Below are 19,351 nucleotides of genomic sequence, written 5' to 3' on the forward strand. Positions count from 1 at the left end.
GATTATAGGCATGCACCATTACACCTGGATAAATAAATTTTCATGTATTAAAAACACTTAGGGGGCTGGGGATTAGCTCAGTGGTTCCATGTCTGCCTCACAAGTGCAGAGTCCTGAGTTTGATCCCCAGTACCCCCCCCCCAAAAAAACCACTTAAGGTATAGAAATACAGAAACTTCATTTCTACAGTTTGTGGTGTCTGTTCTTTAGATTAACTGGATAGCTAATTCATTACTTGTATTAAAAACCTGCTCATTTTTGATAAAAATATCTTATAGGTAGTTATTTACCATAGAATTTTTCTGTTTTTATAGTTAATATGCCAGTTGATCAGATAAGAAGTTATGAGAGTAAATAATAGTGGGTGAAAGTCAATATATGAAGCTCAGGGCCAGGGATTTAGCTCAGTGGCGCCATGCCTGCCTGGCAAGTGCAAGGTCCTGAGTTCGATCACAGGTACTGGGGGGGGGGGATATATGTGTGTGTGTGTGTGTGTGTGTGTGTATATATATATGTATATATATGAAGCCCATTGTCTTGTGTTTTATATCACACTTTTTTAAGGGTCATTAGACCCTAAAGCTGTGTTGTAGAAATAACATAGAAATATTGCCATCTGGAATAAGATTGGATATACATGAACTAAAACTACATGAAGATTTAACACAAGATATTTTACCTGTCTTATACTCATATAGCTCTGGAGGCTGGCTTTAAGGTACTATGAGAACAGTGCCATAATTTGAGGATTTTGGCTATTTCTGAAAGCAGTGATCAGTGATCATTGTCTCACACAATCATATTTCCTTCCAGAAATGCAAATATACAAACAATAATATCTTCATGGTTACAAGAATGATTAAGAATTTGATTCACAAAATTGTTCTTTTTTTGGGTAATGTCTGGCATTAAAATTAGTATTCTTTTGAGTAGATTTATTTTTTAAATAGTTTTACAATGTTTTTCTTTAAAAAGCAATTTTAAAAATTATGCATAAAGATCTCACGCATATGTTTTGCTTTTTTAAATAGAAAAATTGTATGTCCCACCCAAACCAACATCTTACTAGCTCTGAACTGTGTTCCCTTAATTATTCATAAATACTAGTTATTAATTATTTCATATTGCAGACTAATCTGGTAGCCTCTGGTGCTAATGAATCTGAAATCTACATTTGGGATCTAAACAATTTTGTGACTCCAATGACACCAGGAGCCAAAACACAGGTATTATGTTGATTTTGGTCAGTATAATCAAAGCAACCAAAAGTAGTTCTTATAAACTTTTATATTTCAGTTTTAAGTTTTTCACACAAATCATTCTTTAGACATCATTGATTTTCCTTCAAGAGAATGAAGGGTTAATAAACATGTTTCTTCAAAGTGTGAGTGAGGCATTCTATAGTAAATACTTATTCAGTGCTTAGCGCCTGCTAGACACTGTTGATTGTATTGGGCAGAGAGTAGTAAGCAAAATAGACAAAAATCTTTAATTCTTTTAGATACAGTATTATTTTTTCTTACCATGTGATAAAGTATTCTAACAGCATCCAACTTTATTTAAAAATATACTTTTTCTATGTATTTCCAGTAAGTTGGGTAAGAACAGTCTTTCCTTGCTCTCTTGAGTTTCTCATTAAAAACATAAAATACTTGAAGTGCCATGTACCTGTGTTTTAAGTATGTCATAGGTGTTTAGAATGGAGGAATACAAAGGAAAGTTGTGCAATGGATAGATCAGGTTTTTAATTCATTTTAAAAGTATGAAGCATTTGATTTTATAATTAAGTTTGACCATAATAAGGAAATGGTTTTTAATAGGTTATTCCTTATAGCCCCCAGAAGATATCAGCTGCATTGCATGGAACAGACAAGTTCAGCATATTTTAGCATCAGCCAGTCCCAGTGGACGGGCCACTGTATGGGATCTTAGAAAAAATGAACCAATCATCAAAGTCAGTGATCATAGTAACAGAGTAAGTATATGATTGATTTGTGATGAATATGTGTTTCTGCTGTAGGTATTCTTGTATTATCCATCAGAATTGCCAACAAATCAAGTTTTCGTAATGTCAAATCTTGTCTTCATTTATCAGTCATGTTGGAATGAATAGCTTTTCCCCTCACTCAGGAAAATAATAAAGTATCCAGTGAACCATATTAGATATTTTTCTAATTTTTTTTTTTTTGGTATCAGGGTTTGAACTCAGGACCTTGCGCTTGCCAGACAGGTGTGGTGCCACTAAGCTACATCCCCAGCCCCTCCATATTAGATACTATTACTGGGCCGGGGATGTAGCTCAGTAGTTTTGCCGCCTGCTGTGCAAGCGCAAGGACCCGAGTTCGATCCCCAGTACCAAAAAAAAAACAAAAAAAAATACTATTACTGATTCGGAGAGGAACTAGCTAATCCAAGGGCTTATTTCGAGATACACTGGTTTTGCTTGGCTAGCTGTTTCCAAGCATTGCAGCAACTTTTTAATTCATCTTTAGCTTTTCCTAGAAGTGTACAAATTTTCCCTGCTGGGAATTGTATGAGTATGAACTTGGAGTTTCCAAACTTTTGGCTTTGTGTCTTCCTGATTAGGCTCTGCCAAAAGGAGCCAACATCTTCCCATGTGCTCAGTAGACTTGACTACAGAGCGTATTATGTCTCAACCTTACAAACTCTTTATGTAATTGGTACTGTAAAATAATTTAGAAACAATTTAGAGATTTATTTTCTTTGTTTTTACTTATATTGGCTAGTTGACATTTTCTAAAATAAGGTTGCCTGAGTTAGAATACATATGTAATTTTTAAAAAACAGCAAACTGTTTAGAAGAATATTCCTTCAGCCAGGGATTTAGCTCAGTGGTGCCGCTCCCTGCCTCGAAAGTGGAAAGGTCCTGAGTTCCATCCCGACAAAAAAAAAAAAAAAAAAAAAAAAGAATATTCCTTCAGAATATTGAATTTCAAATGGATCAGAAGTCTTAAAATGCAAAATTCAATAGAATGATTGTATAATAAGCATTTTACTCAACTTCTGAAATGATTTATGGGATTTGAACTTCTGGATAGTTCTCAATATTGATATTTAATCCATATGAAAATGTAGATGGTTCACAATTTTTTTTTTGAGTTTTCTGAATGAAGAAAGGTGTAGGAAGGAAGTTTTTAAGACTACTATTTAATACTTTTAATAAAACCTAATAGTTTTAAGTTTTGGTTAAAAAACTAAGCCTGGGCTGATATTTTTTAATATTTGTCTCAATAAAGGCATACTCCTGAAATTTTATTTTGGTTTTTTGTAAAGATATGTGATTGCTAAAATCTGAACCTTCACTGTCTGCAGATGCATTGCTCTGGGTTGGCCTGGCATCCTGATGTTGCCACTCAGATGGTCCTGGCCTCTGAGGACGACAGGTTACCAGTGATCCAGATGTGGGATCTTCGGTTTGCTACCTCTCCTCTCCGTGTCCTGGAAAACCATGCCAGGTAGCATGCTACTTACTGTCCAAGGAACTTGATTTGTTTATGTTCTAAAACATACTTATTTACCACTTTGGATTCTACAATTTTTTTTCTTTTTTCTTTTTTCCAATTTTTATTTATTTATTTTTGAGACTGTCTTTTTATGTCACCTAGGCTGACCTCAAACTCATGATCTTCCTGCCTCAGCCTCCTGACTAGCTGAGGCTTCAGGCATGCACCATTGCATCTTGCTAGATAATTTTTTTGCCTCTTAAGGGGTTTACTGTGTCTCCTTGTGAATGGCAGTACCAATGTTTATTTACTTTTGGGTTTTGGAGGTAGGATCTTACTTTGTAGTGCAGATTGGCCTTGAACTCACTGTGTATCCCAGGCTGACCTCAAACTCCTAGTGATCCTCCTGCCTCATCCTCCCTCCTGAGTGCTAGGATTACAGGTGTGCACCACCATACCCTGGCTACCAGTGGTTTATTTTTATTTTAAGGAATGGTTATCTGATTTTCTTTACCAAAATGGTAGCCAAATCATACTATATTAGTATGAATCCTTTGTTAAAGGATTTTCCATCAAGTATTTCAAATAATTATTAATAGATCAAAATTTAGTCGAAGCTGTGCAAACTCCCAATCACCTGACCAAGAATACGGCAGCAGGATTAAAAAAAGACAAGACAAGATTTTAATGCATAAATGGGGGCCCAGAATGGTCAATGCTCTGATCTGTCTCCTGGAGCTTGCCACTATTTATTGAACACCCAACTTCTAGAAAGGGTAAGGGGCAGTGCAGGGAGCAGTGAAGTGGAGAGCACTGATGCCAGCAGGTTCCTAGCAAGAAGGGAACGAAACATTCTAGCAAGAGCAGCTCTTAGATCAATGGAAAATTTGTTTCTTCCCATGGACTACTTTTTGCCTCTATAGGAGTTTTCGGTATGTGTCATGCTTCCCTTAGCTGTACTATTGTCTTGCCATCCAAGTTGTCACAGCGTCACAGATCATTGAGGCCTCCGCTGTGACCAGTGGTGTGATCCGCCCCACACACCAACTGCTGGTTCTTCAGGCAAGCCATTGTGGGCTAATAGGCAGGCTCAGACTTTTCATATGAAAAGCCAGTTTATGAATTTGCAGTTCACTCAGGGTGGTCTGTATCAAAAATTCTTTTTTTCTTTTTTCCTTTTTTTTTTTTTGCAGTACCAGGAATCAAACTCAGGACCTTGCACTTGTGAGGCAGGCAAGGTGCCACTGAGCTAAATTCCCGGCCCTCTGAATCATCATACTCATAAAGAGGAGATTTTCATAAAATATGATATCAAACAACAATTTAAAAATTTATTTTTATTTCTAAGTTTTTATTGAATTTATTTACTGTTTTTGTTTGTTTTTTGAGACAGGGTCTCACAATGTATGTAATTCAGGCTGGCCTTGAACTTGTCCCAATCTTCCTGCTTCATTCTCCCAAATGCTGGGATTACAGGCACGTGCCACCATGTCTGGCTTCTAAGTTTTTATTTGAAAAGCAAACATTTTAGAGACCGGGGATTTAGCTCAGTGGTTCTGCCACCTGCCTCGCACGCACAAGGTCCTGAGTTCAATCCCCAGTACCAAAAAATAAATAAATAAAAAGCAAACAATTTGAGAAATTACTTGGCTTATTCTTTCAATTTTAATAATTGTGTTGATGCTCTAAGAAGATCCAGGGATTTTTCTCACATTAGTTTTATTTATTTTTACTTTTTTGGTACCGGAGATCGAACTTGGGACCTTGCACTTGCAAGGCAGGCACCGGAACCACTGAGCTAAATCCCCGGCCCTCACATTAGTTTTAATATTGTTAATTTAATTAGTAATTTGGCAAATTGCCTGTATTGATATTCAGGTACCCAGAGAATTTATGCAAACTTGTTCAGTGTTTTTAAACAAAAAACAAATTTCTTTACAGTATGGTATATTCTAAGTACTTTTAGGCTTTTTTTCTTCTTTTCCTATTCAGTGATATGTAAACTAAAGTTTTAAATCTCTCTTTCCCTGTAATGAGTTTATATTTGAGGAAGTCTTAATGAATCTTAAAAGTTTATGATGTCAAGAAAAAACATTGACAATCTCCCTTGAACTTCTTTTTCTTTGAGGTTTTTTTTTTTTTGGTACCAGGGATTGAACCTCGGGACCTTGTGTTTGCAAGACAGGTGGCAGAACCACTGAGCTAAACCCAGCCCTCCCTTGAACTTCTTATAGAGGAGAAAAGAGTCTAGTCAAAATGTAATTCCATTTAGATACTATACTTCAGTCAGATTTTTAGGGTTTTTTTTTAAAGAATGATTCTGAGAAGTTTTAATAGTTTTTTCCTGTTAGTCAATGTTGAATTAAATTTAACAAAATTTCTTGCCTTCATACAACTAACACTGAAGTAACACAGTGTAGAAGCACAATACAAGTTAGCGTGATTAACCCTCATAATAACTCTTTGGATGCAATTATTGTCACATCTTACAGGCCAGAAACTGAAGGGTCCGCAAGGTTAAACTTGCCTAAGGTCATATAATCAACTACATGCTGACTTCCAGCCCCGTTGCTGTGATCCCAGAGTCTGTTTCCTCTACACTGCCCTTCTCACTGACTCCAGGCTTAGGAATGGTGGTCAGAAGTTAGCAGAGCAACCTGCTGGGTGCCAGGAGCAAATTGACCTCTCCAGTTCTGTTTTTTCACTCTAATAAATGAATAGTTGAATTATATGATCTTTAATGTCTCTTCCAGCTCTGTAATAGAGTTCAAGACATTCGTGACATATAGTAAATTGTTTGACTCACTGGGCATCAAACTCTTGCAGTGCTTGCCTGGATTTGGAAAGGAGAAAGAATGACAAACTACATTGTTGATGCTGTTGGGGGAATTTGATGTAGACTATATATTAAAAAATACTGTTGCATATAACTAATAAATATTTTGAGTATGTAATTGAGTTGTAGTTATATGGGATAGTATACTTATACCAGGAAGTAAGTGTAGGCGTGACATGACATATCACAACATGGCATAACTTGCAAATGGTCAGAATCTACGTTCATGTACTGTGTATCTGTAAGTAGAGAAAAACGTGAACTAACTCAGTGAATCTAGGCAAGGAGTATATGTTTCACACTGTCATAAGTTTAAAGTTATGTCATAACTCAAAGTTTTGAACATGCTTAAAATGTTGCAAACAAAATGCTTTCTTCAAATTGGTCCTTTTCCAATTCTGTACCTGCATTTTCCTACTCTTTTTTTTTTTTTCTTTTTTGGTACTGGGGATTGAACTTGGGTCCTTGTGCTTGCGAGGCAGGCAGTGGAACCACTGAGCTAAATCCCCAGCTGTACCTGCATTTTCTTGACTGTGAAAGAAGTAAGATTATAAGAATATCATCCAATTAAAAACTTTTTTGGGAAAGGAAAACCACAACCAGTTGATAACAAGGCTATCTTTATATACTTTAAAAGGTTTAAAAAAAAACAACCCAGCACTGTGCATTGGTCTTACTTTCTTGTCACGGACACACAATAACTGACATCTGCAAATTAGACAGAAATAATTTAAGATTTGTTTTTCTCAGTATTGCAAATTTCCTCATCTTTTTTTTTCTTTGTATTTTTTACAGGGGGATTTTGGCAATTGCTTGGAGCATGGCAGATCCTGAATTGTTACTGAGCTGTGGAAAAGATGCAAAGATTCTCTGCTCCAACCCAAACACAGGAGAGGTATGAGGACATGATGTTTCTCAGTCCTATAACCCTTGTAATATTTTATTTCTAGTTAAATGAGTAATTTTCCATATGGATTTTATAGTGCACTTGAATGATTAAAGACATGACAAAGTAAGTAGAAGTGAGTATGAAATGTTAATCCAGGAGAGATTTTTTTCCAGAAACATTATCTAAGCTCAGTTCTTTCCACCAGCAAACATAATCATTGAAATACGTATAAATATATATAAAGCTGTTATTAAGTACCTCGTTTCCAATAAAGTATGTTCATTACCTAGCCTCAGAAATACTTGTTTGAGGAGCTGCCGTATCTCAATAGTAGAGTACCTGCTTAGCATATACAAGGCCTCAGGTTCATTCTCTAGCACCAAGAAGAAAACCAACAATAATGATAGTACTGCTTAGTTTGATTGATTTTACATGTGATCTGTGGAAATCAATGTCTTTGTCGTATGCATGTTCACACTTTGGGTGCTTTTCCTGCTCTAACCTTACCTGAAGATCCTCTGACTTTTGGAAAGTTTAAATCTCTCTTCTGAAAAAACAAGAATATAATATTTTATAATATATTTTTCCTATGTCCTGGCCATGGAAACTTAAATGTGGGCAGTCTTACCTTATTAAATATAAATGCTATATAAATGCCTTACAGTTTTATTTGCTCTAGTTTATGAGCTAAAAATCTCTATTTTTATTATTGTTCTTAGTTGGAGGGTTCCCTACTGTTCTCAATTAAGCCATAGATTTTTTTTTTTTTTTTTGTACCAGGGATCAAACTCAGGTCCTTACGCTTGTGAGGCAGGCGACGAAACCACTGAGCTAAATCCCCGGCCCTGAGCCATAGATTCTTAATTACAACTTTTATATTCACCTTTCCTATATTAAGGTAGATTACTGCAAGGGCTTCTGTGGTTATGCTGATGGAATGCCAATAAAAATAAGAGCGTCTAGGGTATAGCTCAGCAGTAGAGCACTTGCATAGCATGTGCAAGTTCCCGGGTTTGATTCCTGGCACTGCCAAAAAATGTCTTCAATAGATTTTATTCTGTATTATTAAAATAAAAACAAGCACTTTTATTATTTGATTTCTGGTTTAAAGTTTCTGGTTGTGATAGCTATATGAATATAGAAGGTGGCAAAGTGGCACAAACTTAGTTCCAACCACTTGAGTGGCTCAGGCAGAAGGATAGCAAGTTCAAGGCCAACCCTGAGTAATTTAGCAAGACCCTGTCTCAAAGTGAAAAAAAAAAAAAGGGCTGGTGCTAGCCAGATGGCATACACCTGTAATCCCAGCACTCGGGATGCTGAGGCAGGAATCCTGTGAGTTCAAGGCCAGCCTGAAGTACATAGAGAGATCTTGTTTCTAAATGAATGAATGAATGAATAAATGAATCAGTGAATGGCAAGAATGTAGCTCAGTTGCCAGAGTCCTTGCCTAGCATGCTGAAAACCCTGGGCCCAGTCCCCAGTACTGTCTCTCCCTCAAAAAATATAGTAGCATTAATGTTAGGGGAGACAATAGAAGAAAATTAAAACAGCAATGAATTTTACCTCCTATTACTTTCAGACAGTAAAAATTGTGTGTTTTACAATATGCCTGCCCAAGTAAGTTCAAAATTCATGAAATTAAAATGTTCCTTCATCTTCTTAATTATATACTTTTTTATAATGAACTTTTACATATGATTAGTTGTATGTGCTTGGGTTAGAAGTAATTGACTTTTAATGCATGGTGTAACTAAAAAAATTAGCTTCTTAGTGGCAAATTGTGAACATACAATTTTAAGTTTAATCGAGCTACATGCCTTATCAGTAAAAGGATCAAAGACATGAATAGGCTTTTTTTTTTTTTTTGGTACTGGGGATCGAACTCGGGACCTTGCGTTTGGGAGGCAGGCGCCAGAACCACTGAGCTAAATCCCCAGCCTAGGCTTTTTTTTTTTTTAGAAGGTTCGTGCTTTGTAGTGCAGGCTGGCCTCAAACTCATGGCAGTCCTGCCTCAGCCTCACAAGTGCTGGGATTATAGGCATGTGCCACCACTCCTGGCATGAATAGTCTTTTTTACTTCTATTTTCTTATGAAATAAAACATGTCTCGTGTAGCCAAAGTTGAGGTTATTTGATTTATTCCTTAAGTCCTACAACGTATTCTCCTGTGAATAGCAGTTACTACCACACTAACTGAATTCATAACAACTGTAGTAACATTGTTTTTTTATTTTTGAGACAGGGTCTTGCTATGTGCTTGAGGCTGGCTTTGAACTATGTAGTCCAGGCTGACCTCGAACTCAGCAATTCTCCTGCCTCAGACTCCCGAGTGCTGGGACTACAGGCATGCACCACCATGCCAGGCTAACATTGTAAAGATTTTCCATCAGCAAGTGTGACTATTGAACTTGAAACTTATTCCAGGGATTTTGGTAGTTTCCAGTGGGATTAACCGGATGAGAGAGTGAAGGAATATTCTTTTCAGAATATGGAGTTTTCCCCAGTGCATCTTCCCCAGGGCTCTCCCAGGGCCAAATCTCAGTTTTTTCTGCCATGATCCTCTGACTGTTACTTCCCCTTGACCTGTATGTTTTAATAGGATTTTAGCAAACTGCTCTTATTAAGAAATATATTTGCCCTGTCTTCTTTCAGTGAATAACGTGGCATCTCCTTACAGGTAGGAAACAGGGTTAAAACTGAAGAAAAAAGAAAAAGATTGCACATCATCTATTTTCTGTAGTTTTGCTATGTCCTTTTCCTTCTAAACAGAACTCTTACCAACTAATTCTGTTAGGATTCTGTAGCAGGAGGAATGGCATGTATGTGTTTCCTCTTATGGATAAAAACCTGGTTTCTTAGGGGATTTTTCTCTCAAGATTGATTTCAAAATTTGGTCCTCAAATAACCTAAATATGGTTGTTTGAATCTTATTAGGCAAAAACAGTTAAAGGACACCGTTGGTCTTTTAGAATTCAGTAGAATGTTGTTGCCTTTCAAACCTGTCTGCTATAATTTGAAGAAAAACAGAAATCCTCACTTTTAAAGATAGGGTGGTTTAGATCTAGTTGAAATATTAAGTAGCATTTCTGTTTAGCCTAGTAGGCTATCACAGTGGATCATTCTTTGTACTTGAATGAAATCTTACTATTGATTTACTTGGCTAAAGATATTTTATAAAATAAAATGTTTAACTGTGCTTATTGACTGAATTAATTCAGGTATTTTGTTTATAAAGTGGTTATACCTTTTTCTCACTTTTTTTGATTACTGTGTTTATTAATTTCTTCATTTATTTTTCTTTGGCCTAGGTGTTATATGAACTTCCCACCAACACACAGTGGTGCTTTGATATTCAGTGGTGCCCCCGAAATCCTGCCGTCTTATCAGCCGCTTCCTTCGATGGACGGATCAGTGTTTATTCTGTCATGGGAGGGAGCACAGATGGCTTAAGGCAGAAACAGGTTGACAAGGTAATAGGAAGTGATTTATTGTTTGATTATATACCCCAAAAATCATATTGGATAATTACTTTGCAAATAACTTTCACTGACCAGTAATGGTGATTTAATGCTGATTTTTCACATAATTGTGATAAAATATTTTAGCACATGACCTGAAAAACTGCAGTGTAGTTTATGTAAGTTACCAATTTGTATATATATGTGTATATATATATATTTTTTTTTTTTCTTTTTTTTGTTCAATTTTCAAGCTTTCGTCATCATTTGGCAATCTGGATCCCTTTGGCACAGGGCAGCCCCTTCCTCCATTACAGATTCCACAGCAGACTGGGCAGCATAGCATAGTGCTACCCCTGAAGAAGCCCCCTAAGTGGATCCGGAGACCTGTTGGTGCTTCCTTCTCAGTAAGTGGATTTTGTTTTCATGGTTTATAGTGACAAAGGACTTTTCACAGTAAAATGTCATTGTAGGATCATTCAGATGGTAAAAAGTAGGGTCTGAGATGTATTTGTTGGCTGTTCATTATTCAGAATGGTTTCTTAGAAAAAGTGGGGCCTTTTAAAAAAACACTGTGGTTGGGCCGGGGATTTAGCTCAGTGGTTCTGGCGCCTGCCTTGCAAGCAAAAGGACCTGAGTTCGATCCCTGGTACCAAAAAAAAAAAAAAGAATAAAAAGCATTGTGGTAGAATATACATAAAATTTATCATCTGTGCCACTTTTAAAATACATAGTTCAAAGCCAAACATGATGCCATATGCCTATAATTCCATCCACTCAGGAGGCTGAGGCAGGAGGACTGTATGTTTAGGGCTTGCCAGAGACTACTACAGTAAGTTTCTAGTCCCCACCTGCCCAATGCACGACGCAGGGTTGAAGAAAAGCTTAACACAGTTAAAGAGAAAGTGTGAGCTGGGACGGCCAATGCTCCTTTGGCAAAAGGCACTGGTCCAACTCTTCCACCCAATTTTATTATTCATCAGTCAGGGTAAAGGTGCATGTATAGATATGCATTGTGTGAAATTACCATGGAAACTAACACAGGCAAGGCTTTAAAGAGAAATCAGGGCTTTTTTTTTTTTTTGGTACTAGGGATTGAACTCCAGTCCTTGTGCTTGTGGGGCAGGTGGCCGCAGGCGGCAGAACCACTGAGCTAAATCCCTGGCCCCAAGGCATTTTCAAATTAGGAGCAAGATAGACAAAATATATGGTTGTAATGAGAGCATTGTCCTTCAAGCTATGAAGTCACTAATTGTGGGAATGGAATTTGGGTGGGATTACTCCACCTCAGCTACAGATGTTATCTCGTATTAGTCCCCCAGCTTCATAGGCCAGTACTCTGGCCTCGGCTATGACCATTAGCAGGGAGGTCATGTTAATCTGCGCACTATGGCATTTCTCATGAGATAACGTCTGTGAATCACATAGCTTCAGTCAGACTCCCTTCTTAAAGTTAAGCCAATTGAGGGATTTAACTCTTTGCAGCCTGCACTGCTCACAGCATGTTTTAGGCATAATATTATGGGCTCTGGCAAGGGCCAGCCTGGGCAACATAGTAAGACACTGTCTTATTCGTAGATAGATAGAAAAAACAGACAGACAGATCCGTAGTATTAAGTACGTTCATATTGTTGTGTGATCATCAGCACCCTGTTTCCTTCCCTCCCCCTTTTTTAAAAAAAAAATCTGTCTTCTTTTTCTTGAGAATGGGCAGGGATTGAGAGGGTTTATGTGTGCTATCTCTTCTAGTTTTTTTTCAATCACCAGCCTTTTTTTTGGTATGGGGGATCGAAACTCAGGATCTCTCACTTGGCTGACATAAATTCCCTGGCCCAGCTTTATTTTTTTTTCCCCAGCCTTTTTTTGAAGCAGGGTCTCCCTAGGCAATTTAGGCTGGCCTTTAACAACACACTGTGTAGCCCAGGTTGGCCTCAACTGGCTGTGATCCTTCTGCCTCAGCCTCCCTGCTGGGATTACAGGTGTGTACCACCACACCCAGCAAGTTTTTTTAATTGTAAGGAGCATATAACATAAAATTTGACATCCTAACCATTTTTCAGTGTACAATATAGTAGTATTAGCTCACATTGTTGTGCAACAGATCTCTAGAACTTTTTCTTCTTGCAAAACAAACTCGGGAGCTGGTCTTGGTGGCTTACACCTATAATCCTAGTACTCTGGGAGGCTGAGCCAGGAGGATGGAAAGGTCAAGCCTAGCCTGAGCAATGTAGTAAAGTAGTGAGACCCTGTCTTTTTGCATTGGATCCTGAAACTATCCATTGGACAGTTGTCCATCCTTCTCGCTTCAGCTTCCCTATTCCGTGGTAACCACATCCTACTTACTGTTTTCTAGTTTCACTATTTTAGATAACTTGTGTAAGTGGATTCATCTACTGTTTGTTTTTTTTGTGATTGGCTTATTTCATATAGCAAAATTTGCTCACAGTTCATCCCTGTTGTAGCATGTGGCAGGATTTCCTTATTTTTAAAGGCTTATTCCATTGAATTTATATGCAGTATTTTCTTTATCAGTTCAGCTGTTGATGGACATTTAGGTTGCTTCCAGCCTCTTGGCTATTGTGAATAATTCTTCAGTTAACTTGGAAATATCTCTTTAAGATTCTGTTTTGTTTTTTTTTTTGGTACCGGGGATCGAACTTGGGTCATTGTGCTTGCGAGGCAGGCGGCGGAACCACTGAGCTGAATCCCCGGCCCAAGATTCTGTTTTTAACTCTTTTGGAAATATACCACAAACTGGATTGTTGGATCTTGTGGTAGTTCAAATTTTAAGTTTTTGAGGAACCTTGACACTGTTTTCCATAATGGCTGTACCGTTTTACAATCTCACCAAGAGAGTTCTAAGTTTCCCATTTCTCTACATCCTCTCCCATGTGTACTATTTTCATTTTTTTTTTTTTTTACTTTTTTGATTGTGGCCATCCTAATGTGTGTCAATGAGTGACTCATGATTTTGATTTACATTTCTCTGATGATTAGTGATTTTGAGCATTTTTTTTATCTACTTTTAGGCCATTTATATACCTTCTTTTGGAAAACTGTCTATTGAAACATTTCACCCATTTTTTAGTCAGTTTATTTTTGCTGTTGTTGATTTTGGTACCAGATGTATGGTATAAGGTATTTTCTCCCATTCTGTAGCTATCATTCGCTCTGTTAATTGTTTCAGCTGTGGTTCATACGTACACCTCACAGTGTATGTGTTTATATCTAATGCAACAGTGTTGGAGGATTGGACCTAATAACATGATTAGTTCATGAGAGCTCTGTCCTTATGCTTAGATTAATGTGGTCATTAAAGTTGCAGAATTGCTTAGTTACAATTAGAATGGATTTGTTCTAAAAACAGGTTTGGCCCTCTTTTCATTCTCTTGCCCTCTTGTGCCCTTCTTCCTTCTGCCCTACAGCAATGCAACACCTGCCCTCACCACACACTGGCACCTCCATATTGGGCTTTCCCCCTCCAGAACCATGAGCCAAACAAAGTCCTATTACAGCAACACAATGCAAAAGCTCTATTTGTTTATTTTTCCTTTTTTGAAAAATTCTTTTATTGGTGCATTTTAGGTACACAATACATTTACATTTCTCATTGGGAACTTGTATCTTTACATGATGTATCTTGGTTCTTATTTTTTCCCCATTACCTACACTCCCTTCACCCCTCCATCCTTCCCTGTTTTCAAAGACTTTATTTCCATTTTTCCATTTCTCATAATTTTTCCTTTCCCTACTTTCCTTTCCCCTGCCCTTCCCACTTCCCCTACGCCTTTGGACCTTTTCTTCCTATTTCACATTATCAATTACTCATTTTAATCATTGGTACATTTTAGGTATACAGTATAATGACATTCATCATTGGAAATTTGCACCTTTAGATAATCTCTCGGTTCTTATTTTTCACCCTTCCCCTGCCCTCCCTTCAACCCCTCCATCCCTCCCTATTTGCAAAGACTGTTTCCTTTTTTCCATTTTCTCGTATTCCATTCCCTTTCCTTTCCCCTACCCCTCCCACTTCCCCTTCGCCCCCTTTCTTCCTATTTCACATTATCTATTATACCTTTTAGTCCTTATTTACACTTTCAGTTTCTCACACGAGAGAAACTATTCGGTATACATGTGTGTCCTATTTATTTCGCTTAAGAGTATCACCTCAATGTGCATCCATTTAGCTGTAAATGTCTATAATTTCTCATTTTTTATGGATGAGTAGTACTTCATTTTACTAAAATAACACATTTTCTTTATCCAGTCTCCAGCTGATGGACATTTGGGCTGTTTCCAAGTTTTAGCTATTACAAATTGTGCTGCTATGAACATGGGCAAGCTGGAGTCCTATATGCCTCACTTATCTGTATGTCAAGTTCTTTTCCCCTCCTTGGGAAGTTTTCTGCCATCACTTCTGTGAACAGTTTTTTTTTATGTCATCTGCACTCTTTCCTGTTTCTTCGTTGAATCCAATCTGTCTTATGTTATTCTTCTTTGCATTGTCTAGCAGCTGCTGGATTGATTTCTTGTGTTCCCTTACAATTTTGAAGCAATTTTTCTTTTCCTGGTCACTAATTGCAATCTTATCTTGTATATCTGAAATTCTGTCCTCGCATTGGCTCATTCTGCTGTGTAGACTTTCAGTGGAGTTTTTGATCTCCTGGAAATCTGTTTGCATCTGTTTTACGGATTCCATTTGTTTCCTATGTTGGGATTCCATCATGTTCCTCAGCTCCTCTCTAGATTTATTGATCATGTCTTGCACCACAAACACAATCTCTGCTTTTATTTGAGAAATTATTTCTAATTTCATTTTTTCCTGATCCTCTTTTGTTGCCAGTTCAGGGAGTCCATGTGGTTGAGTATCAGAGTGTTCCATCTCCTTTCCCTTTGGGGTTGCTGTAGGTGATCTGGAAGTTTTGTTTTGAGACTTGTTTATGTGTCTTCTCATTTTGATGGGGGTGGGGTGGGCTGGGGGGTGAGGTGGTGGTGGTCCGGTGGTGGTGCTATTGGTGCCACATGGCTCACCTGCTCTGTGCTGGGAGCGGTGGAACAGCAGCCCAGAAGCCCCTACATCTGGGCTGGCAGCAGTGGAATGGCAACCCAGAACTCCCTTCCTCTGGGCAGGGAGCAGTGGAACGGTGGCCTGGAAGCCCCTTCCTCTGGGCGAGGAGCGGTGGAACACTTTTTTCCTTTTGCTGACTGTGTTTTTGGTGTTATATCTAAAATTGAAAATCCAGTGTCATGAAGCCTTTTTATGTTTTCTTCTAGTAGTTCTGTAGATCTCGGACTTAGATAAATGTCTTCCTGATTTTTGTATATGCTCTAAGCAAGCTTTGTTCTTAGCTCAGTTTTCATAAACTGGACATTTATTGAAGAAATGTGTCTTCCCCATTGTGTGATATCAGTACCCTGTTGAAGATCATTTGAGCAGATGCATGGATTTATTTCAGTGTTCTCTATTCACTTCTCTGGGTCTTTATGTCAGTACCGTGTAGTTTTGGTTACTTTCGCTTTGTCATAGATTGTGAAATGAGGAAGAATGAGGCCTCCAGCTTTGTCTTTCTTTCTCTAGGTTGTTTTGAGTATTCAGCATCCTTTAAGATTCCATTTCAATATTGTATACCTAAAATGTACCAATAAAATAAAATTTAAAAAAATAAAGATTCCATGTTGAGCTGGGCGTGGTGGCACACACCTGTGATCCCAGCACTCCAGAGGCTGAGGCAGGAGGATCATTTCGAGTTTGGGGCCAGCCTGGGCTACATAGTGAGTTCAAGGCCAGCTTAAACTACACAGCAAGACTCTGTCTGGAAAAAAAAAAAAAGACTCCATGTGAATGATAGAATTATTTATTTTTGAGCAACACTCTTGCCTTGTGGCTCAGGCTGACCTCAAACTCCTGGACTCAAGTGATCCTTCTACCTCAGCCCCCTGAATGGCTGGGACTAAGTAGATGCCACTCACTATTGCCACAACCATTGAGATTTTGGAGGGGATTGCATTGAATCTATAGATTGTTTTAGATGGTATGAACATTTTAACAGTATTAACCCTTCTAGTCCATGAACACAGGGCATCTTTCTATTTCTTTGTGTCCTTTTAAATTTTTTTTGCAATGTTTTGAAATTTTCATGTACAGGTCTTTTTCTCTCCTTTGTTACATTGATTTCTAAATATTTTCTTTTGATTCTATTTATTATAAATTGGATAGTTTTCTCCATTTCCTTTTCACATTATTCATTGTTGTTCTGTAGAAACAGCTGATTGTTGTGTATTGATTTTGTCTCTGGAACTTTGCTGAGTTCCCTTATTGTTTCTAAGAGTTCTCTGTGGTATCTTTAGGCTATTTATATACACACTTGTGTGTGTGTGTGTATACATATAATCTGTGAACAGAAAGCAGTGACCTTGCGGCAGGCCGTGTAGGGTGGCTGCACGGGACGAGGGGCGCGAGCTCAGGCCAGTGATTTCTGCTGGCAGACTCCGGAGGAAGGTGCCGCCCGGAGCCCCGTGAGGAGCATGCCAGCAACTCAACTTCCAGAGATAACCCACACCAGCAAAGGATAGCTTACATAGCAATTTGCCATAACAAAATGAAATGCAAGGAACCCACAGTGACATAATTGAAGGCAGCAAAATCAAAATAAAATGGGAGGATCATTAGTTAGGAAGACAGACTGCAGAAACTCATATAGGCCTCCTCTGAGCAACACCACTTGGCAGTGTTCAGATTGGCAGCTGTGCTTCTGTGTCCTAGTACCACGAACCTGTGATGGAACTTTTTCAGATAAGGTCAAGTTAAACTACGGTATGTGAATGGAAAATAAAGTGAAGCAGTGTTTTATCATGTATTTTTCAGCAGGTCTTCTTGAAATTTAAAAATATGACATCTTTTTCTTCAGACAGCTGCTCTTTTCAGAACCAGTTACATCAAACAAATCAGTCTCTAGATGCTATTTTTCTGTTGTTCTTGATCGTACTTGGGAAAATATTACTAAATATTCTCACACTAGGAATGAGAAGAAAAAACAGCTATCAAAATTTTATGGAATGGGGCCGGGGCTTTAGCTCAGTGGTTCTGTCACCAGGCCCCTAAGCACAAGGACCCAAGTTCGATCCCCGGTACAAAAAAAAAAAAAAAAAAAAAATTATGGCATGTTTTTGTGTTTCATTAGTATTTGTCGATTTTTAAATTTTTGGTAAATATTTCCATTATATCCTATTTCAGGTATTTTGTACTTTTAGGTATTAGATTTACTAAATACCATATCTGCCCCTTTGCTCAAATTATTTCCTTTACTTATAGCTTTTTGCATTATCCAGTCTTCTTAATATCTTGTATAGATTATTGCCTGAATTTCTCTAAACTCACCAAACTATCATCTAAATGTCAGAAGTTGTTTTATTTCTTTGCAGTAATTTTGATTTGGATTTCAGTCCTTGCTGATGTTTTGGGAGAACCAGGTATCTACCAAAGCCTGAAGGCACAGAATATTTATTCTTACCAATGTCCTGCCTGTGTCAGCATTCAGAGTTTACTGCCTGTCACTTTCCATGATGATAATTTTATTTATGGCATTTATAACCTCTTGGTCAGAAGTTATTACCTTGGTACAGGCTATTCGAATAACTTCCTATGTAAATGACCCTATCTTATATTTTCCTTCTTCATCCCTCCCTAGTTACATTGTAAACTCTAAAAGAATACTCTTGCCCAAGCTCATTGTCTGTTTTCTTGGTACCTGGTTGCCATTTGTACTGTTTCAGGTATTCATTCTTTTACTTAAAGTACAGATTCCTACATATATTGAGTCGAACATTTCCCTGGTTGTACTTTGTCAATAGTTTTCTCATTGGCAACATTTGTTGGTATAATTGTCACAAGCTTTATTTAACAGATACCTCATTACCCATAGATCCATTTGTCAACTGGAAATGCTGCTCCATTCCACTCACAATGCAAATTGTAATTTGGACAAATTGAATAATTTGTTGATATGTTGCCACCTTAAAACTAAACCAGTTACAATAAAAATCATAATCTTAGAAACAGGAAAGAATGATGACTCAGGACATAGCGAAAAGTGGGCTAAACTGAAGCTCTTTTCCCCCTCTAACCTTATACTTTTCCAGCATACTTTTGGGGTTATGATATAGTTTATTAAATGTTTTCTTTGAAAAACAAAATAATGCCAAGAAGTTCTTTTGCCTATTCAGGACTACCATATAAATAAATTTGTATTAATACAAAAGTGAAATAAGTTAACATTTTCCATACTGATGTTTTTGTTGCCCCAGAAAACTGGATGCAAAATGTTATATAAATGTGAGATTTCACCAACTTTAAAATAAAAAAATAAAAAAAATCTGTGAACAGAAATGATTTTACTTCTTCCTAATTTGGATGCCTTTTGTTTCCTTTATATCTCATCTTTACTCTGTTTAGGACTTCCTATACTAGGTTGAGAAGTGATGAGAGTGGCACTTTTCCTTTGTTTCTAATATTCAAGGAGCAGCTTTTAACTTTTCACACTTGAATATGATATTAGCTGTGAGATTTTAGTATTTGACCTCTACTATGTTGAGATAGTTTCCTTCTCTTTTAATCCTTTTCCTGCTACTGAAACAAAACACTACTCACTGGATAATTTTTAAACAATTGGAATTTATTTGCTACATTGCTGGAGCCTGGAGGT

General features: G+C 37.5%; 1 protein-coding gene and 1 pseudogene across 17 annotated transcripts in view; both read left to right on the forward strand.

Annotated features, from left to right (window-relative positions):
* Positions 1-19,351, forward strand: part of Sec31a (SEC31 homolog A, COPII component) — a 77,243-nt gene that overhangs the window by 12,782 nt on the left and 45,110 nt on the right. For all 17 annotated transcript variants that reach the window (XM_087206986.1, XM_087206959.1, XM_004847964.4 and 14 more), the window contains exons 5-10: positions 1,131-1,226; positions 1,835-1,975; positions 3,334-3,476; positions 7,096-7,195; positions 10,497-10,658; positions 10,901-11,053. In XM_087206986.1, the coding sequence (XP_087063112.1) occupies positions 1,131-1,226; positions 1,835-1,975; positions 3,334-3,476; positions 7,096-7,195; positions 10,497-10,658; positions 10,901-11,053 (795 nt within the window). The remainder of the gene's footprint in view (positions 1-1,130; positions 1,227-1,834; positions 1,976-3,333; positions 3,477-7,095; positions 7,196-10,496; positions 10,659-10,900; positions 11,054-19,351) is intronic.
* On the forward strand, positions 13,469-18,794 carry LOC147830698 (putative G protein-coupled receptor 160; annotated as a pseudogene).

Source organism: Heterocephalus glaber, unplaced genomic scaffold (assembly GCF_053883595.1).
Source record: "Heterocephalus glaber isolate CG9 unplaced genomic scaffold, H.glaber_assembly_v1.0 deba00000071, whole genome shotgun sequence".
In the NCBI taxonomy this organism is placed as follows: Eukaryota; Metazoa; Chordata; class Mammalia; order Rodentia; family Bathyergidae; genus Heterocephalus; species Heterocephalus glaber.